Source organism: Heterocephalus glaber, unplaced genomic scaffold (genome assembly GCF_053883595.1).
Source record: "Heterocephalus glaber isolate CG9 unplaced genomic scaffold, H.glaber_assembly_v1.0 deba00001532, whole genome shotgun sequence".
NCBI classification, from domain to species: Eukaryota; Metazoa; Chordata; class Mammalia; order Rodentia; family Bathyergidae; genus Heterocephalus; species Heterocephalus glaber.
Genome location: NW_028258330.1, coordinates 34,604,384 through 34,627,672, shown reverse-complemented (window position 1 = coordinate 34,627,672; position 23,289 = coordinate 34,604,384). Strand labels below are relative to the sequence as shown.

Here is a 23,289-nt window from a genome sequence, read left to right as displayed (position 1 = left end):
TTGGAACCCAATACATATTTTGTGATTATGGTTTTTATTTTTTTAATTCTACCTAGAAATAAAATTACCAAATGGCACTGGAGCCTCAGAAAGATGTGAAAGTTTAAAAGAGGTCACAGCCCGATCAATAAAATTTTCCTCTATATTCTCTTTGAATCTCTTCTGCTTTTCTGTGCCCATGAAAATATTGATAATGGAATTTCATTAATAGGATGAAAATGAATACAAGAAAGCACCAAGTGTGTTCAAGCCTCATTGATTATGGCCAGGATTTGTCAACAAAGGGAGAAACTATTCAGTGAATAATATGTTTTTCCAGTGGTTAGCATTAAATCCAGAATATATTGAGCTATATCATTGTCGATTTATTTTTTGAGACAGGATTTAGCTCTGTCACCCCAGCTGACTTTGAACTTTTTTATTTTGGGGGAGGGAACAGGGATAGAACATGGGACCTTGTAGTTGCGAGGCAGGCAGCAGAACCACTGAGCTAAATCCCCAGCCCTACTTTGAACTTTTGATCCTCCTGCCACAGCCTCCCAAGTAAATGGGATTTCATGCACCTGTCACCATGCTCAGTGATGGTTTTACTTTTGATGCTTTCTTGTGTCAACCCATTGTAGGTTTTGAGAAATCAGAAATGAGAGGTAGGTATTTCTCTCCAAATACAATCTGCCAGCATTCTCATGCCTAGGTACCTTGTGGCTCTAATCAGACAGCTCCATTCAGTGTTGTCAAAACTCCTATGACAAATTACATCAAAATGTTATGTTCTTTTCTATAAAGTAAAATAATTTAGCACTTCTAGCATAGGGAAGGCTATGTGGATGAATTCAAGGAATCTACATAGAACACAGAGCCTGGCACCTGACACCCAGGAATGGCTTAATAATTCATTTTGATGTTAAAGAGACTGTCTTCATCCTAAGCCTCCTCATCACCACATTCATAATCCTTTTGAATTGCTTTGCAAACACTTTAAAGATCCATTATCAGCTAATATGGTTGTGATGTCTATGGGGAATAGAATAAATGTGGGAAGAAAGCAAATCTATGAGAATTTTAGGGCCTTCATCATAAACACATAGATAAATATCAGTCCTCACAGTTAAAATTTTGAACATGTGTATTCTTTCACTTGGCTACCCAATCACATGATTGCCCCTAAAATGAGGAAACAATGCTGCTCACAGTCTTTCCTCCACCCATCTTCCTCAGCACTTACTGGTTTGGGTTATTCTTGGCAGTGACATAATAAAAAAATGAAGATCCTATATGGTGCCCATTGAAGGATAAGGATCTGTTCTCAGGATTGATAGAAATGCAGTCTCAGGTGGCATGTTCCTGATCCAAAGAACCAAAGGAACAGTAGTCACAGGCACAGTGTCACCTGGACTGGAATCATCAAACCGAAGGGCTAGTAGGACAGTTTGCTGAAGGAATGGGCCACGGATAGATTACTTACCAGGATATAATTTTGAAGGCTCAAAGAACACAGCTTGTAATTGTCCAACTTCAACCAAGTGATCATAATCTCTAAGGACTTCCTGATATTAATGGAAGGTGAACTGAAAATTAATTTCCATAAAAGGATTTTGGGCTCTCTCTTGACTCACTTTGGAGAATATTTATACCTGCTACACTCTGGTTATATTCCTTTATTTTTTCAGAGATATACCTGCTTTTTTATTTCTATTTTTTTATTTTGGTAAAATAAACATAATGAAAGTTTTCCATTTTAACCTTGTAGCTAAATGGCATTAATTACATTCACATTGTTGTGAAGCTATCACCATCAATTATCTCCAAAACTTCATATTTCCAAACTGAAACTGAATATTCATTTTTAAAACTCTGCATTCATCCTTCCTCCAAATGCTGGTAACTACTATGATATATCATGAAAAGTTAAAGCCATTACAATAGAAAAAATGTGACCAGAAATGAGGATTTATAACTCTGCTTGGTGAATTTTACTGCTTTTTCCAAAGTACATATCAAATGCACTCCACAGGTCGTGAGATTAGACTGCAGAGCCCCCACTGGGTGTTTTTAATGTCCTTGTCCCTGAAACTGTACATGAGGAATTCAGCATAGAAGTGACTATGGTGTATATCACTGAGTCTTCCAAAATGTTTCTAGGACAATTTGAAACACCCAAGCCTGTTCTGTAAAATAGGCCAACAGCTTTCAGGTGAGACCAACACGTGGAGAAGGTTTATACAGTGGCCCCTCAAGATATGAACAACTTTGGTTAATTAGGTTAATGGACGATTCATCTGCCTCTTGTTATCTATACCATGTACCCATGTAAATATACAAATCTCTACTGTATTGTGTTACATCCAGTCCTTGGGGATTGGTCTAGTTCTTAAAGTCAAGGTTACACTGTACTTGCCATTTGATGATTGGATTATCAGAATAGAGAAAACAATTTTGTAGTAAAAGAAAAAGATCCTTCCAAAGAAAAAAAAACCCATATACTGCACCAGTAAACTATGCTACTGTTTTATTGTCAAGGTAACAGAACAGGAAAGACCAAGATCTTGAGAATGATCACAGAAGAAATAGGAAATATTCACATCCTTGAAGTTTGAAAACTATAAAACAATCAAGTGGTATAGCAGGGATTCTAAAAAGCTAAACAAAACTAAGAAGCCACAGAGGCTGGCATTCATAATGAATGGGTAGTTCAGAGGGTGCCAAGTGGCCACAAACCAGTCATAGGCCACAGTGTCAGAAGCATTCTGTCCATAATCCAAGCCGGATTATCTGAGTGAGGCATTCCAACTAGGAGATTCCTGTGCTGTGAGTTTGGATTCCCGTAATTATCTTTGTGACTGTGGTGACACTGAACATATGTCATAGAAGCATAAGTTGGAGAGGAGGAAGTACATGGGGGTGTGGAGGTGGGAGTCAGGGTTGATGGCCAGGATGATGAGTAAATTCCCAAGCACCAATACCAGCACATGGACAGGAAGCATGCAGAGAGGATGGACTGCAGGTCTGGGTGTTGGAAAGTCTGAGGTGATGGAACTCCAAGAACTGTATTAGATGTTGTGCTTCTATATTGCTTTTGAGAAAGAAAAGAGATTGGAAAAAGAAATAAGTAGTTGTCTTCAGCACTCTTTATGAAACAGGGAGATAAAGACAGATCTGGGGAGAATGAACCACAAGACCTTTGCAGGCATGGTTTAGCTTAGGTTCTATTTTGTAGGGTTTGGGTAGCATTTCCTAACCTAACAAGACTCTCTATTGAGGGATAGGCCCTGTGGAAGGCTGAGAAGATTTCTTAGTGTAACACTAGCCCATGAGGGGAGGGAAAAAAAGCAGAGAGACCTGAAACAGAGAGTATTGCTAAAAGCCATGCCAAAGAGGGAGTGAGAAAGATTCAGTGAAGGACATGTCCGTGACTAAGGCAAGGATACTTACAAGCTCAACAAAGTCCTCATTGGATTGTGTGGAAGGATTCTTTTTGTCCAGAAAGGAGATTTTCATATAACTATAAAGAATGTCTTTATTGTGTTTATACTGATTATTTTAGCAATGTAGTCTTTTTTTCAGTATAAAAGCTCTAAAGTGGGAGTCCCTTTGGCAACCCTTTCAAATCCCCACCCAGATCAATTTACCTGGGGGATTTTTGCTGTCACGTTACAATAAATGACACTTTCTCCTTTTGCTCCACAAAAAAATCCTTTTGCTCAGTCACTTATTGAATCTCTACTTTGTAAATCTTATCTTTTGAGAGAAGATCCCAACAGCTGGATGGTAACATTGGGCTCAAATATTTTTATTTTGGATTTTTTCAATGGAGTTTTGGTATTTTGCAAGAGTTGTCTGTGGGATTAGTCAGCTCAAGTGATTCTGTCTCAACCTCTAGAGTGCTGGGATTACAAGTGCAGCCCACCACACACAGCTTTCTGTATATATTTTTCACACAAGTGAAATATTTATACTTGAGGTCTATATATTTTCGGCAATACTTCTCAATTGTGAAAAACAATGTCTTCTTGTTTGTTCTGTATTATTTTCTTCCTTCAGTACCTAGCTGGTTTGCACTCAACAAGGTCTAATGAAGAAATCCATTAGAGATAAGAAGCCCACATCCATATAAAATACAGCTTACTCTTTGCAGAAGAAAATAAGACAACAGAATACTTCCCCCCTTTAAGAAAATAAATCATTCTAATTAAAGGAAATTAGCCCACCACAAGCAGAAGGTGCAGGGTGAGAATGCCAGCATGGCTCTGAGCCCCCACTCTGTCCCAGCACTCTGCATGACACGATCAGCCAGCACAAGGTGAGGACCCAGGCAGCACGAAGCCCCAGTTGCATCCTGGGCTCCACCCACCGTGACCAGAAGGTGCAAGGTGAGTACCCCATTGCAGCTCAGAGACATTCCTCTGTGTCCATGCTCCACACAATGTTACCAACTTAGCCTTGGTGAGCCTGCAGAGCCTGATGCCCACCCACCACATGTGCCTCTGGCCTCCTGGTTCTGCTGCTATCTGGTTCCACCCTACTGAGGCACAGGGGGTCATAAAGGCCATTGTTCTGAGCTCCACAACATAGAGCAGAAGTGAACAACAGAAAGAGGGCCTCTCCCAGGCTCCTCGATGAAAACAGAAGCCCAGGGGAAAAGTGAAGAGAATCTCTGCAATAAAGGCACACCAGACCACTGTACTTGTTAAGTTGGAGGGATCACCAACTCCCATTGGAACCTGCACTATCTTCAGGGGAAGGGCAACTGGAACCTGCAGTAAAATCTTGCAGAATTCAAACCTGGAGGAGGACAGGGAGTTGAACTTGGGATGAGCAGCCAGAATCAGCCTGAATCTCACAGGTCTGCTGATGGCTTGCTGAGACTCATTGCCTTATATCTGCACACTGCTGCCCACCTTATCCATTGTGACAGCAGAGACACATCCCAAAGGAGGCCCTTCATTTTTATTTTTTGTTATTTGCAAAAACCTATTTTCTCTCCTATTTTTAATTCTTAATTTTTATTTTTTTTGCTCTTTTCAAATTTTTATTTTTCTCTTCTTTTTTTCTTTCTCCTCTCCCTCTCTTCCTCCCTCTCTCCCTCTCTCTCTCTCTCTCTCTCTCTCTCTCTCTCTCTCTCTCTCTCCCTCATTTGCTCTCTCATTGACTTATATCTGCACATGGCTGCCCAAGTTGTCTATTGTGACAGCAGACACACACCCTGAAGACACACACATTCATTTTTATTTTTTGTTATTTGCAAAAAAATATTTCTCTCATTTTTAATTCTTAATTTTTTATTTTTTATACTCTTTTCAAGTTTTTATTTTTCTCTTCTTTTTTTTCTTTTTTCTTTTCTCTCTCTGTCTCTCTCAATCATTGTCTCACTGGCCAACATTGTTCTCCATCTCACTTTTTGTTCAAATTCTAATTTCTCCTTTATTTTTTTTTCTTCTATTTTTCCTCCTCTCAATTATCATTAATTTTGTGTGTGTGTGTGCCGGAGATCAAACTTGGATCCTTGTGCTTGCGCAGCAGGTTGTGAAACCACTGAGCTAAATCCCCAGCAATTATCATTACTTTTAAAGGAAAGTAAATACAGTATCTAGCCTCCCTATTGCTGTTAGGTGGTTCTCTTCACATCTTTGTTCTTTCCTTCTGCCTTTTCCTTTCACCTTCAACAGTTTCATAAGAGTTTGCATGTTCTTCCTGTGATTTCTGGCCTCACTGCTAACATTTCCTGATCCTTCTACCTATCTGTCCCTGCTCAACTCCTTCTAACTCCTCATCCCAAAGGGTAAAGTTGCCATATGGAAGAGTTTATTCACTACAAACATATATTGGTTTGGTCCTCGATTTTCATTTAATTTACATAGTTAAAGGTGATAGATTAATAACTACAACGAATTGTCATTTTCTAAACTGTGCTTGGTGCTATGGTGTTGCTGATTGTATCATTTGAGCTAAGATGTTGTGGTTGCCTTTCTGGTAGAATGAAAATTAGATTACCACGGGGTCATTAGAGACCCAAAACCTGAAGACCAGCTATATCTGGAAGACACCTCTGAAAAGCAATCATTCCACAAGTGTTCTAAACACAAGCAACAAAGATACTTAGAGTAAGCAATTTTGAAGTATTAACCCAGGAATTAAACCAAAGACAGTACCAAAGGCAAAAATTAGAAGACATTTAAGCAAGACACAATCTCAGGCTTCCACCCCACAAAAGGCAAATCCTAGGGGAAACAAGGTAGAAAGATATGATAAGCAACCACCTGGACACACTGAACTGATAGCACAGGAAATAACAAAACAGAAGAATGGGGCTCTATAAAAATTCAAATCAGAGATAATTTCCCAGATAACTACAGAGATGGTCAGCAGAGTGAAAAACCTGATTAGAGGCTCTAGAACAGAAACAGATAAAAAAAAAAAATAGATGAGCTCAGAACCATGCTGGAAGCCATGAGTGCCCAGCATAAAAAAGAAAGGAAACCATGATCACTCAACATGAGAAAGAAATGGAATCCATAAAACAGATTGAAACAGATATTCAGGAGATTAAAAACTCCATTGAAACCATTCACAGTAGATTAAGGGAATGGAAAAATAGTGTATCAAATATAGAAGACAGGATTGCAGTTAGTGACCATGAAAACAGAGATTTCTTAAAAATAGTAAGGGATCACAAGAGATCAATCCAGCAGATGCTAGATGATGCAAAGAAGAATAACATAAGACTGATATGAGTCCAGGAAAAAACAGGAGAATATATAATTGACATAAAAAAACAGCTCACAGAAGTAATAGTAGAAAACTTCCCAGACAGAGGTAGAGAATTGGACATATGGATGATTGAGGCATAGAGAACTCCAACTAGCCACAATCAAAAAAAAATCTACACCTAGGCATATACTAGTAGAGGTACCAGAAACCCAAAAGAGGAACAAAATCCTACAAGGAGATAGAGAAAAGAAACAAATCACCTACAAGGAAATCCCATCAGAATCACAGAAGACTTCTTAACACAAACCCACAAGTCAAGGAGAGCCTGGAGTGAAGTTTTTAAATCCCTAAAAGAAAATAACTTCCAACCTAGACTGTTGTATCCTGCAGAATTATCTTTCAAAATTGGTGGGGAAATTAGATACTTCCACAACAAAGAAGATCTGAGAAATTTCATGAACACTAAACCAGCACTCCAGACAAAACTAAACAATATCCTAGAAAAATACAATGAAAGTGGCAACTCCATGAGGCCCAAGAGAGGGAAGCCACCAATCAAGACTAGAAACTAAAGGGAATTAGGGAGAAAATAAAAGAGCCAATAACAGTAAAGCATCATGACAAGGATGAGTCAATATCTACCAATTATAATCATCCATGTTAATGGCCTCAATCCACAAATCAAAAGAAACAGACTGGCAGAATGGATTAAGAGGCGAAAATCCAACAATATGCTGTATGCAAGAATCACACCTAATTCAAAAAGGAATTCACAGACTGAATGTAAATGGTTGGAAAACAATTCTCCAATTGTTCAATGACAGGAACAATTCAGTGACAGGAACCCAGAAAAAAGGAGGGGTAGCAATCTTATTTGCAGACAAAGTAGATTTCAAACAAAAACTAATTAAGAGAGATAAAGATTGTCACTACATCCTTGTGAAGGGAACAATCCAAGAGAAAGAAATGACAGTCATAAATATATGTGCACCAGGAGAAAAAAAGATAAATATATGTGCACCAAATACAAATGCCCCCAACTATACAAAAGAAATATTAATGGGCATGGAAAACCAAAAAAGCACTGATACAACTGTACTGCAGGACCTTAATACCCACTATCAGAAATAGGCAGATCACCTTGAAAAATATTCAACAATGAAATTCTAGAACTGAACTAAGCCATTGAGCAAGTGCAATCAATAGATGTTTATAGAGTATTCCAACCCACAAATCAGCATACACATTCTTTTCAGCTGCACACGGGTAACTCTCCTAAATAGACCATATGCTAGCTCACAGGACATGTTTAAGTAAATGTTAAAGAATTGAAGTTACCCCTGTATACTATGACCATAGTGCCACAAAATTGGAGATTTTTTGAAGAAAAAGAAACTGAAAGAAACATAAAGAAACTGAAAAACCCCCACAAACCATGGAAATTGAGTAACATCCTCCTGAACAACCACTGGGTCAAAGAAGAAATTAAAAAAAAATAGACAGTTTCTACAAGTAAATTATAATGACAGTACAACAGACAGGAATTTATGAGACACAATGAAAGCAGTTACACGAGGCAAATTCATAGCAGTAAAAGCCCATATTAGGAAAACAAAGAGAGCTCAAATAAGCAATCTAATGCTGAACCTCAAGTTCTGAGAAACAGAAGAGTATGCTAAACCTAAAGCTTGCACAAGAGAGGAAATTAAAATGATCTGACCAGAAGTCAATGCAATGGAGACTAAGAGAATGATACAAAAAAATTAATGAATCAAAGAGTTGGTGTTTGGAAGAATAAAGTTGATATACCTTTAGCCAACCTTATCAAAAAAAGGAAAGAAAAATTTCAAATCCATGCAATTAAGATTGAAAAAGGTGAAGTCACAACAGATCCAGCAGAAATACAGAGGATCATCAACACCTACTTTGAGGACCTGTACTCTAATAAAATGGAAAACAGAAAAGAAATGCACAGATTCCTAGACACATAAAAATTGCCAAAGTTAAGTGAAGATATAGAAATTCTAAACACCCAATTAAAATGACTGAAATTGGAAATGTAATTAAAAATTTACCAACAAGAAAGCCCAGGTCCTGATGGCTTCACTGCTGAATTCTACAAGACATTTACAGAAGAACTATCACCATTATTCTTTAAACTCATCAATGAAATTGAATGGGAAGCAGTACTTCCAAATTCATTTCTGGAAGCAAGTGTTACTTTGATTCCCAAACCAGGGAAAGACCCAGTCAAAAAAGAGAACTGCCGGCCGATCTCCGTAATGAACATAGATGCAAAAATCCTCAACCAGTTACTGGCAAACAGAATACAGAGGGTCATCATGAAGATGATACATCCTGACCGAGTCGGATTTGTCCCAGGGATACAGGGATGGTTCAACATAAGTAAATTGATAATGTAATACACTATATTAACAGATCCAAGGGAAAAAAAACCCTACAGAAAATTGGAATATAAGGTCTTTATCTCAACCTGATTAAGGCTATCTATGAAAACCAACAGCCAACCACATCATACTAAATGGTCAAAAACTGAAAACTTACACAGTAAAATCAGGAACAAGACAAGGATGCCCACTATCACCACTCCTGGTCAATATAGATTTGGAAACATTAGCCACAGCAAATAGACAAGAGAAAGATATAAAATGAATAAAGATAGGAAAGGAAGAAGTGAAACTGTCATTATTTGCTGATGATATGATACTTTACATAGAAGACCCAAAAAACTCCGCCAAAAGACTTCGACACTTAATTAACAGATTCAGTAGAGTAGCTGGATAAAAGGTCAACACTTTAAAAACAATAGCCTTCTTGTACACAAATAACAGACTCACTGAGAGAGAAACAACAGAAATAATTCCTTTAACAATAGAATCCAAAAAAATGAAATATCTAGGAATCAATCTAACAAAGGAAACAAAAGATCTCTATAAAGAAAATTACTGCACTCTGAAAAAACTAAAAGAGATCCAAGAGGATATATGAAGATGGAAAGACATAAATATAGTGAAAATAGCCATACTTCCAAAACTGCTGTATAGATTTAATGCCATCCCAGTTGAAATTTCAACAATATATTTCACAAAACTAGAGAAAACAATTCAAAAATTCACTTGGAACCAGAAGAGACCTAGAAAAACAAAAGCAAGTCTAGGCAACAGAGACATGGCAGGGGGTATTACAATCCCCAATTTGAAACTATAGTACAAAGCTATTGTGATAAAAACAGCATGGTACTGTCAAAAGAACAGACCCGCAGAACAGTGGAATAGATTAGAAGATGCAGAAACATCTCCAGGCATACTCACTCACCTCATCTTTGACAAAGGAGCCAACTGCCCTCATTGAAGGAAAGATAGGCTATTTAATTTAATGGTGTTGGAAGAACTGGATTTCAACCTGCTGAAGATTAAAACTAGACCCATGTCTATCACCATGCCTTAAATCTAGATTGATGTGGATTAAAGATCTAAATATTCAAACAGAAACACTAAACTTGGTGGAAGATAAGTTAGGTAGAATTCTTCAAGTCATTGGCATAGGAAATGGCTTTATGAACAAAACCTCAATAGCATGGGAACTAGTACAAAGAATCAACAACCAGGATCTCAACTTATTGAAAAGCTTCTGCACGGCAAGAGAAACCATCAACAGAGCTAAGAGAAAACCTACAATGTGGGAAAATATTTTAGTAGCTATACCTCTGACAAGAGACCACTCTCTAGAATATATAAAGAACTGAAAAAAATCAGACCCTCCAAATTCAAAGACCCAATTCAAAAATGGGCACCTGAAATGAACAGACATTTCTCACACAAGGAAGTAGAAATAGCAAATAAACATATTTAAAAATGTTCAAAATCACTGGTCATTCGAGACCTGCAGATAAAAGGAAAACTGAGATTCCACCTCACCCCAGAAAGAATGGCTGCTATCAAGAGATCAACCAATAAGAAATGCTAGTGTGGGTGTGGAGAGAAAGGAACCCTTCTCAATTGTTAGTGAGAGTGCAGACTGGTGCAACCACTGTGGAAATCAATATGGACATACTTCAGTGGGGTAGAGGCCCCATTTGACCCAGCTATTCCCCTGATGGCTACCTTCCCAAAAGAATTAAAAGAATCATACCACAGTGATATATGTGCACCCATGTTTACAGTGGCACAGTTTGTAATAGCTAAAGCTTGGAAACAGCTCAAGTTCCCATCAACTGGAAAATGGGTAAAGAAGATGTGGTTTTTAAATAAAATGGATTACTACTCAGACATAAAGAATGAGAAACTAACATTTATAGCTAAATGGATCCATATTGAGGACATACTCTTAAGTAAATAAATAGGACACACATGAGTAAATACCAAATAGTTTCTCTAGTGTGAGAAACTGAAAGTATAAATAAGAATTAAAAGTATTACAACAAATAATTGATAATTTGAAATAGGAAGAAAAGTTCCAAAGGGGCAGTGAAAGACAGAGGGGAAGGGGAAAAGTAAGAAGGTAAAGGAAAATTTATAAGAAGTGGAAAAAATGGAAACAAAGCCTTGTAAATAGGGAATGGTGGAGTGGGGGAGGGGCAGACAGGTTATGGGTAAAAATTAAGAACTAAGATATATCATGTACAGGTACAAGGACCCAATGATAAATGCAAACATGTTGTGCACCTAAAATGTACCAATAAAAGAATTTATGTAAAAAAATAAAAACATAAGGAAAATTAAGGACGAAAGCATCATTTTGCATTCTGACAATGGTACAGATTCTGCTTTAGATGCAGAAAGTATTTTGAAACTCAGGTTGCAAAATCTGGAGACTAAATTAGTTTAAAATTTATAATTGGGATACATGACTATAAAGCACTTATTATTTAAGGGTTTTTTCAATTCTATATTTTCCTCTTTCCCTTCTTCAGGGTCTTAAGTACTCAAGTTTGGAGAAATCTACTTTCTTTTGTCTGCATGGGATGTCTTTGAAAAGAAAATGCAAGGTGAGAGGAATGCAAAACCTTGCATGAGATTAGGAGAACCCACACCACAATCATACAGGTCAGTTCTAAAGCCCTCATGGCTAAAATTTTGCATGTAAAATTTGGCTACCCCTTTGGCCACCCAGTTGAAATTGTTTTCCTGATGATGAATACTGAATGTGCTTGATAGTCCTTCCTCCATCCTTCATGTCTTCACATTTAGTGCTTTGTGCTACTTCTCTTCAAGGTCATGACAAGATAGAAAATTCAATATCCCTTCTCTACCTATTTCCCAATGAAAGCCCATGCTCTGTCCTCAGAATAGGCTTGAATGCAGTCTCATACAGTAACTTTCAGACACGGGGAACCACAAAAGGAAGTGAGACAGGTATGGTGCCTGCTGGACTGGAGCCATCAAACAACTTCTGGAAGCTCAGACTGAATATTAACTATTATATGACCTTGGAAACTCAATTCATAGAGCTCACAATTAATCAAGTTGGTCTATTACAAACTCTAAGGACTTTCTAATACTAATGGGAGCTGAAGGGAGAATAAATCTCCACTAAATTTGGGGGTTCTTCCTAAAATCAGAAGAAAGCTTTGTTATATATTCTTTTGTTTCTTTTCAATATTTATCTTGATTTTTTTGTGTGTTTCTATTTGTATTATGGCAAAATTTTAATTTAAAAATTGATGATATTCACCATTTTTAAGTGCAGATTTCATTGGTATTAATTACGTTCATACTATAGTACATTCACCCACAAAATCCACTTACAGAAATTGTTCATCTTCACAAACTAAACCTTTGTACCCATTAAATGTCCCAATACTTCCCATGCTCAAATACTGACTACCACTATTCTACTATGATAAATATGTGGTGAGAAAATAAATTATCTAATACAAAAACAATTTGATCACAGAAGCAGAATGTACAGGTATAAATGTCTAATTTTGCTGTCTTATTTACTCTGTATTTATACTGGATACTTGAGATCCTAAGATTAGAATTTTCTACTGTGGAGCCTGCTCAAGCTACTTTTTATGTCCGTTTCTTAGGCTGTAGATGAATGAATTTAGCATTGGGGTGACCAAGGTGGAAATGGCTGAGACCCCTAAAAAATTTGTGGGAGAATGTGATACAGCTGAACTGAAGTACATACCAAAGCTTGTTCCATAAAATAAACAAACAACAGACAAGTGAGACCCACAGGTGGAGAAGGTTTTAAACTTACCTCCTGGTGATTGAATTCTCAGAATGTAATAAATAATTTTATAGTACGATAAAAACTTCCCTGAGATGGGAAAAAAGTCAAAATAACAAACCAGCAATATACTTCAAAATTTTACTGGAGAAGTTGTCAGAACAGTCAAGATTAAGGAGATGAGCAGGGTTACAGAAGAAATTGGAAATGACCACATCCTTGCAATAAGTAAATTGTAAGACAATCAAATTGCGGAGCTGACAGTCCAAGAGGCTAAACAAAAAAGACAGCACAAATAAGAAGTCACAATGACAAGCATTCCTAATGACTAGGAACTGCAGTGGGTGACAGATGGCCACAAACCAGTCATAGGCCATCACAGTCAGGAGCATGTCATCCATACATCCAAAAATAATAAGCAGAGACATCTGTGTCAGGCAACCCACACAGGAGATGACCCTGCTGTGAGTTACCATGTTCACAATCATCTTTGGGACTGTGGTTGAGGTGAAACAGATGTCAGCCAAGGACAGATTGGAGAGGAAGAAGTACATGGGGGTGTGGAGGGGGGAGTCAAAGCTGACACCACAATGATGAGCAGATTCCCAAGCACTGTGACCAGGTACGTGGACAGGAACAGCCCAAAGAGGATGGGATGCAGGTCTGGATCCTCTGAGCAGCCCAAGAGATGGAATTCAGAGACTTTTGTTAGATTTTCTGCTTCTGTATCACTTGAACACCTTTGGAAGAAAAAAAAAGTTGGAAGAAAAGATGCACATGAACAAGTACACTATATTTTGCATGTATTTTGAATTAATGTATTCAAACATAAATTATTTGTACTTGAAGTAAATTAACCTTCAGTGATATTTCTCAATTGTGGTAAAACCAGTTCCCTTGATAAGTTTTTCATTATCAGTCTTTGTGTTATTCACATCCTTCCTTGCCCACCTCCTTTAGAGACACTCAACAATGTTATAGACAAAAATATTAGCAACTAAGAAGTCTGTGATCACAGCAAAATATAGCCTCCTCTTTTATTTAATGATAAAGAGTAAATAATAGCTTGTCCCCTTTCAGAAAAATATTTAATGGCAATTAAGAAGCATTCAAGCTTATGTTTATCCAAAACCAAGGTACAATATCCCTATACTTATAATATTTATAACAAGTTCACACATATTAATATCATGTCATCTGAACACTAAACTAATGTGATGGTTCATTGGTAAATACAGGTTTGTGCCTGTTATCACCCAGAAAATTTTCATCATTCTTGGATTCTTTTTTTCCTCTCTTTTGTGCAAGTATGTATTCAATCAAATAGTTTGTCTTTTAAGAAATATTTCATATATAATCTGTATCCTTGGACTTTGTGAAAGTTTTATAAGCTTTGTTTCTTTGAATGCACATAATAATATCACTAAGCACAAATGTGGCATTAGTGAACACTGCCCAAGTCAATGCTTAAAAAGTAACAAAGCACAACTATACATGGGGGCACATGCCCATAATCACAGCATTCTGGGAGTTTGAGGTAGGAGAATTAAAAGGTTGAACCCAATCTGGGAAATGGTGATTTAGCAAAACCCTGTCTCAAATTTAAAAAAAACAACAGAGATAGGTGTATAACCCTGCTTTCAATCCTCATCACTTCCCCCAAAAAGTAATAAAATGTTAAGAAACATTCTTTAAATTGTTTTTTTCCTCCATACATTTCTTTTTGTTAAGCCCATATATTGGTAAGATTTGTGCTGTGAAAACAGATTTATTCTTCATGAAACTACATTCTTAAATAAACTGGAAATGATCTTTTATTGTTTTCTGATCATAAATCATCTTCCTGAAACTGAAGGACTTTAACACCATGGTCAGCTCCGATGTCCAGGTTTGAAACCTGACTTTCCTCCTACCCCTGGTTAATAGACTCTCAAGTAAATCTTTCCTGAAACATGGATTATAAAGCTCTTATTTCAGTTACCTGAAGGATACTTGAGTTCATTATTTTGTAAGCATGCACTATCTATGATAAAATATGGAAGCAATGCAAAACAGGAAGTACAAGAAATAAGAAACACATTTGGTAGTTTCATCTATTATAATACAACAACAATAACTGTTTACTTATGCAGGTGTTTTAAAGAAACTTGATAACTGTCAGAGCTGGGGGTATAGCAGGATAGTAGAGCAGTTGTCTGCCATGCATAAGTTCACAAAATTGATCCACATCATCAAAAAAGAAATAAAAAGGAAACAATGAAATAATAGATACATGAGTGCACTAGTGCTTTTCAGTTTCAAATATCAATATTTCAAACTGGAGACTTAAAATATCCAGATACTCTGATAAAATTAAACCAGTCTAATCAACATATCTGTCAAGATCAGTGTCTCTCTTCTGATATTTCCTATACTTAGAAAATAGTTCAGCTGGGGATTTAGCTCAGTGGTTCTGCTGCCTGCCTCACAAGCGGAAGGACCCAAGTTTGATCCCTGGTACAGAAAAAAAAAAAAAAGAAAATAGTTCATTAATATGACCTCCTATTTCTATTTTACTGATCAATTAAACTGGTTACTAATTTAAAAATATAATCTAATGCTATTTGCAGCATAACTGCTACTTTGATCGAATAGAAACTAACACCTACATAATTCAAGCAGTTGATATTTCTGCATTATTCTGCTCACCTGCACACTTATTCTCCAAATGCAATTGCTGTCATCAGCAACCTTCCTTCTCAAGGTTTCCATGCCAGTTTAAATTTATGTATCCATAAAGAATTTTCTTAATTATTTATCTAAAGAATATCTAAAACCATCTAAATAAAATATAATGCATCACCTATTGCCTATGAAATATACTAGCTACATCACCATGTGGATTGTTATTCTCTCTGTGAAGTAGATACATCTCCTCTGAATGATTTAGATGATGTACAGCATTACCTGAAGCAGGGACATCAGGTCCTTATTGCAACAATCCTTTAAAATTCTTGAGCCTTCTCAAGAGAAGGGTGAGAGATGAGCAGAACTCTGAATGAGAATCCCCAGGCCCTACCCCAGAAGCAAAGTACATATAGTCTATTGAACTGAGACTCTGTATCTTATTGTCCTGCCATCAATCAGTTATAACTGTCATGTTTGTCCACATGATGAAGAAACATTGTTCCTGATAGTCCCTCCCCCTTCCACCATCTGTCTTAGCACTTACTGGACTGAACTCTCATCTTCTACCTGAACTCTGAGCTTAAAGCACATTAAAGTCCTATCTTTCTACTTTCCAGCATACTTCTCAATTCAGCACACCACTAAAATCTCAACAAATATTTCCTCAAGATAAATCAACAAGTGGACAGATTATCCTGAGCACTGAGTATGCCTACAGGCATCTCCTAGCTTCTCCTGGAGTTTTACCTAGTGGTATAGTGCTATGAAAGGCCCTGCTGTCTGCTACACCAGAAGAGCCCCTCCATTGAAATCATGCAACACAAAACCATTCCAAACCCAATGTCAGCTCTGATTATGTTTTTCCTTCAAAGAAGGGAATCACCTAGCTCCAGAATATATTTTCTTCAGATTTATTTGTAATCTCAGCTTTTAAATATTTTAGTAAAACATTTCTGCAGGTCCTGGGGTGTGGTACCAAAATGACAGGATACCTATAATGACAGGATTCTGGGAAGCTGAGGCAAGATGATCATAAGTTTGAGTCCAGCCTAGGCAACATAGCAAGACCTTGTCTCAAAATAAAAATTAAAAAAAGAGCTAGAGAGTTAATTCAGTGTGAAAGTCCTTGGCTCAATTCCAAGTACTGCTAATAATAATTATAATAACAATAATAATATTAATGGCTTCTGTTTATTGTTTCCTTTCTCACGGATAAAGTGGTTTGTATGTGAATAACAACTTCTTGAAATATTGCATTAAGGATCATGTGTATAGATCTGTGCTGAAGAAAACAAACTTTGGAGATTTTCTTTACTTGATTCAAAGAGTAGTTTATTACATTCCTAATCAAAGTGGATATGGAAGAAAGTCTGCTGTTTAGCTAGATGCAGAAAAATGACAGAGGAGACTCTGAGAAGACACCAAATGCAGTAGTGTAGAGATAAATATGAAAGGCAGGGGGTGTCTGTTGAGACATTTATAATGCTTGATCATACAAACTGCATTATAAAACTAATGTCATCCCATACTAGTCACAGGACAAAAATACTATGATTATAGCTGAGAATTTAATTTTAAAACTGAAATAGGTAGATTTTTTATATGCCCAAATTTCTACAAAGAACACAAGTCATGTAAAGAAATGGAAATATGGTCCAAGGAATAAATTAAATCTTCAGCAACTATGAAATATTTCTTAAATGAAGAACAATGGGTTATATGAAAACTAATTCAAGATAACCATCAGGTCCTATTGCAGTGCCACACAAGTGAATCCAAGCACTCTGAGAGCCTGAAACAGAAGATCACAAGTTCATAGCCAGCCTGGGCAACTTAGTGATTTAGTAAGGTATAGCTCAGTGCAAAAGCCATGGGTTTGATCCCGAGTATTATAAAATGAGTATAAAAATAACCATTTGAAAAATGCTCAACAAGCTAGAGAACATAGACAGGAAACAAAATCAGGAAAACAATCCATGAACAAAACAAGAACATTACCAGAAATATAAATTTTTAAAAAGAAAGAAATTTTGAAGTTGAAGAATACAGTTGAAATTGAAATATTTTATAGACTATCAAGTAGAATGAAGAATCAGTGAACATAAGGATAGGGTAAATAAAATTGTTGACTCAATTAAGCAGTAGAAAATAAAATGAAGATATCTTAACAGAATTGTGGGATATCATTGAACTGAAATATTTTATTATGGGAATTCCAAGAAGAAGGAGAGAGAACGAAAAAGAGAACCAATTTTTAAAAAATACTTAAAGTTGAAATTTCTCAAATTTAAAGAAGTGGACATACATATTCAAAAATCTGAATTAAACGTCAAATATGATAACATCAAAGACAAGCACATTTACCCATATTATAGGCAAAACATCCAAATCCACAGAAAGGAGCCTGAAAGTAACAAAGGAAAAGCAAAACATCACATACAAGGAAGGTATGTAAACGTGTATCAACAAATGTCTCTGTGAAATCAAAAGCTCTTTAAAAATGCTCACATTAAAGATCACAAGCTCAAGGACATCCTGGGCAACTTAGTGAGCCTCTGTCTCAAAATAAAAGATTTAATAGGATGGGAATATGCCTGCCAAACAGATGTAAATTATATTTATTTTTTAAGGTTATTTTATTCGTATAGGTTTTTAGTTTAAAATGTTTATAATCTTTGTGTAGAGTTGGTACATGATCATAATACATCTTACTTCCTGTTTTCATCCCCTTTCCCTTCCCCAATCCCCCTCCATCTGTCCCTTGATCATCTTTTTCATACACATTTGCAGTACATGATGTTTAAATTATTTATGTAGAGTTGGTACATGTATATAGCACATCTTAGTTCCTTTGTTTAACACCATTCCCTCCCTTCCCTCCCCTCTCCTTCTATCTCTTGATCCCCTTCCACTTTGAGAAAGATCTATTTCTCTACTCTGTATTAGCTATCTTTTATTTCACTCTGTATTCATGCTTCGGATTTTTTGTATAAGTAAAAGCATGTGATATTTAAACTTGTATATTTGATTTATCTCACTTAACATAATGGTCTCAACTTGCATCCATTTTCCTACAAATGACTCAAACTTATCTTAATAGCAGAGTAGTACTCCATTGTGTATGAATAGCACATTTTATCTATTCACCTGTTGATGGACATGCAAATAGGCCAAGATTTAGCTATTATGAATTGTGCTGCTATAAAGGTGGGTATGCATGTATCACTGTAACATGAGGTCTTCAGCTCTTTCAGGGAAATATCTATTGTAAGTGTATTTTTTAAAGAATTGCTTATCTTTCTAGTGTGCTTGGATCATTCATAATAAGCTACAAAAGGCTCCATAGCTATAACAGGATTCAGGAATGTACAAATGAAGTGAATACAGAGTGCTCCAACATTCTCAGAAGAGATGAGTTAAAAAAAACAACATTTAGATATGAAACAGGAAGATGAATGCAAGTCATTAGAGCTAAAAAATGCTGTGATGAATGAGGTGGAATTTTCCTGTCTTTCTGAAATCAGACTGTCTTTCTGAGGAACCTACACATGGCTCTCTTGACGTCTCTGTTTCTTAGGCTGTAGATGAATGGATTAAGCATGGGGGTGACTACAGTGTACACTACTGAGGCCACTGCACACTTCCTTGGAGAAAGTGAGACAGCTGAACTGAGATACACGCCAAGCCCTGTCCCATAAAATAAGCAAACCACTGAGAGGTGAGACCCACAGGTGGAGAAGGTTTTATACTTCCCACCTGATGATGGGACTCTTAGAATGGAGGAAACAATTTTATAGTAAGAGAACAGTATTCCTGAGATGGGAAAAAAACCAGACATGGCACCCACAAAGTACATGACTACATTATTGGTGAAGGTGTCAGAACAGGCAAGGTTGAGGAGTTGTGAAGGGTCACAAAAGAAATGAGAAATTTCCTCCTTCTTAAAGTAGGTAAATTGTAACAGGGTTGAATTATGCATCTGGGAGACCAAAAGGCTGATGAGAACTGACATCAAAACCAACAAGCCACAGAGACGAGGGCTCATAATGACCTGGTAGTGCAAGGGGTGACAAATGGCTACAAAGCGGTCATAGGCCATCACACTTAGAAGCAGACTATCCAAACATCCAAACAGCATAAAAAAAGACATCTGTGTCAGGCAGCCTGCATAGGAGATGACTCTGTTATGAGTTTGGAGGTCCACAATCATCTTTGGGACAGTAGTAGAGGTGAAACTGATGTCAGCCAAGGACAGGTTGGAGAGGAAGAAGTACATGGGAGAGTGGAGGTGGGAGTCAGAGCTGACAGCCAGGATGATGAGCAGGTTCCCAAGCATCATGACCAGGTACATGGACAGGAAGAGCCCAAAGAGAATGGGCTGCAGGTCTGGATCATCTGAGAGACCCATGAGATGAAATTCTGAGACCTGTGTTAGATTTTGTGCCTTTATAATGCTTGGACACCTTTTGGAGGAAAAAAAGGTTGTTTAAGGAAAGAAAATTAGTTAATCATTTAACCATTTACCCCAAGCATCACTTGAGCAGTGCATCTGTTTACTTACTGACTACCCTGAATGATGCTCTGAAAGATGTTATTTCACCCAGTTGATTCAACCAATTTGCATGAGATATTCTTCTAAGTCTGTTTATTTGTTTTATAGCAAGCATTTTTGCATACTTCTTTATTTAGAATGTTGTATTTGCCTTTAATGTTTGTTTCTAGTGAAATCTAATAATAAATTTCAGTTATTTTCTTTCAATAATTCATGTTTATTTTATTTGTGAAAAATAAACTCTAATTTTGTGCTACAATCTATAAAAACTCTTATCATATGTACATAAGATATGAGTTTTATACTTCCCCAAAACTCAATGATATTCTTTTACATTACAAAATGGACACATTTGGGACACTGAGACTGAATAGGAAGGAAGTGCCAAAGGATCTGCAAAAGAAAAAATTTAAAAATGAAGAAATGTAATGGCTCAGAGAGGAAAAGTCTGTGTTATGAAGTGCGAAGACAAAAAGACTTCTTCTTAACTGTTCATAATACAGAATTATAGACTTGAAAGAAGAAATAAAACTTTTAAAATTCCAGTTGTGTGCAATGATTACAATAATTTTATGAGTGGTTTTGATAGAATTAACCAACATGTAACAAATTGTCCTCTAATCAGAAAGTAAGCAAAGTATTACTATAAAACAGTTGCGCACCTCTGGACCAAACAATATGGAACTTGTTTGTCATTTATTCAAATCAAGGATGTTCAAAAATTATTTACAGTTTAGTTTAGGTCTAATAGACCAAATAATTGAAAAATGCAGAATAGCAAAACTCCATTCATGACATCCATTATCGATGTCTTCACCATTACATTTAGTGGGTAGACGTTTTATTGAAATTATGTCACTCACAGAAAAAAAAGGGAAAGGCCAACACAACAGTGTAAATTGTGTTGTACAAAGAAAGATATTGATGTGAAAATAATTCAGAAAGAGACTAGATCCTACTGTCCAGATTGTAACATCAGGTGGTGTATTGAATATTTTAAGATATAACATACACAGAAAAATTATTGAATACTTTTGATAAAATTTTCATTTCTTTATTTTATATTATATTATCTTATAAAAATTACTGAAAAATAAACAATTTGGGATCATTTGATATTTAAATAATACATTGGTAAGTGGTTAACTAGTAAACAACATTGTGTCTATCTTTTGGATGAAAGAACCTCCTTGGTAACAATTCTGACTTTTGAGCCCCATGGACTCAACAATATTTCTCACATGTGAGAAACTCAATCTTATCATAATTGATTAATCATTGATTTTTTGAGATAGTCACCTCATTAGATACATCTAATCAAGAGACAATCAACTAAAGTATGTTTAAAACGCTAAAACATTAGGGATATATTTGTGATAACAGTAAATTATTCTTTTAGAGGCTAGATATTGGAAAGTTGCAAGAACATGTTCAAATGAGAAGAGAAACAAGAGAGGTGGAAGGGAAGGGAGATAAAGGGATATTTTAGAAAGAGAAAATGGAAAGAAAAAGTGGAAACAGCTTTTGAAATTGAGGAATGGAAAAAGGGTTGAATGGGGGAGGGGAGTGGGAAAAAAAGAATTCAGATGTGTTATGTACAGGTACAAATTCCCCATGATGAACGTGACCATTATATATGGCAAACATGTACTAATAAAAAGTAGATTAAGTATAGAATAATAAATATTCTTTTATTAAGAAAACATTCTAATTCAAATAAAGTATGATGGAGCCCTTTTTTATTAAAATACAAAGCCAAAAATCCCATTATAGAATATTGATAAGCTTTATAATTGCTAAAGCTATATCTGGATTCTGAATAAAAGTCAAATATTCATAACCAAGAAACATTTTATGTGCCAGTTATCTACATGAATTTTTATCTTTTGGTTTTTATTTTGTTCTTTTATGAAAATTAATGCTCAGTTAAAAGCATAGATTCAATCATCTCTTTAAAGTCTTCTCAAACATAACAGCTATCCCTGTTTGAATGGGCTTCAAATTTTAACAAAAATTTCAATTTGGTTTAATGCACAAAACTGTACAACATCATCACTGACCCCATAGATGGAATCAATAATGCAAATTTGAGTCATTAAATAATAATTAGCATGTAAGTAATATTTTTTGATTCTAGGTATGATAGCACATACCTTTCATCCCAGCACTCAGGATGCTGAGGCAGAAGGATCATTGTGAGTTTGAGGCCAGCCTGGGGTACAGAGTGAGACTCTGTCTCAAAAAACAAAAATAGAAAATTAAAAGTAGAAATATTTTCTTTCTAATTTTCATTTTACTCAATATTAACTTATATCAACATCTCACATTCCCAAGGAAACTTTTGGTATCTGACACTTCTCTGTCCCTTTAGATTTTGTTGTATGGCTTGGTTAAAATGCTTAAATCTATTTCTTTTAGTTTATTGACAAATTTTAATAAATATATATATGGGATACAGAATGAGGTTAGGAAGTAGGCACATAATGTAGAGTGATTTGATCACCTTAAATGGATTGCTAATCTTAGACAATTGGAAGTGTTGTATTCTCCACAAATCAAACTCTTCTGTTGACAGTTGAGGAATTAAGAAGGGTGTGCCCCAAAGCCAGGCCTGGCATCCAGCCTTCTTATATCTAGTCACCAGCTGTTCACTGCTATCTTTCCTGAGTCAGGGATTTCAACCCTCCAATTGTCCCCCTGAAGGCAACAATCAATTCTCCTTTCTCTTAGCATCTCAGTATGGTTTAATTTGGGAGAAAACAGAAAAGATAAAAGTACAAGAGGCTAATATAACAAATAGCCAAGGAGTTCCATGTCAGTAAAATGTAAATCTTAAATAGGCTTAGCTTACAGAGGTATTCTTAAGAAAGTGAATTAAGTAAAATATATAAAATACCTAGAACAATAGTCATCAATCCTAGTTGATTATTATACTTACCTGTGAGTATTGAAAATATGCCAATGCCCTAGCCAGCTTAGAACCAGTCAAATAAGTGTCCCCTACTTGTGTGGTTCATAGTGGCTCACCATAGAGCACCAAAGCCTTCAAATATTACTGTGCCCTAGAAAACACTCCATTCCTAGTACAAGCTTACCATACGTAAAGCTTACATTTTGTGAGGAGTTGGTTCATATACATAACACATCTAAATTCCTTTTTCATC

The 23,289-nt window shown here is 36.2% G+C and overlaps 1 protein-coding gene and 1 pseudogene across 1 annotated transcript; both read right to left on the bottom strand.

The window, feature by feature from the left end:
- Nucleotides 1-22,354, bottom strand: part of LOC110346915 (olfactory receptor 7E24-like) — a 29,302-nt pseudogene extending 6,948 nt beyond the window's left edge.
- Nucleotides 18,526-20,036, bottom strand: LOC101700781 (olfactory receptor 7E178). Its single transcript, XM_087188571.1, has one exon. It carries the CDS (start codon nt 19,979-19,981, stop codon nt 19,094-19,096), a length of 888 nt encoding a protein of 295 aa, XP_087044697.1. The 5' UTR covers nt 19,982-20,036; the 3' UTR covers nt 18,526-19,093.
- Nucleotides 22,355-23,289: the final 935 nt, after the last annotated feature.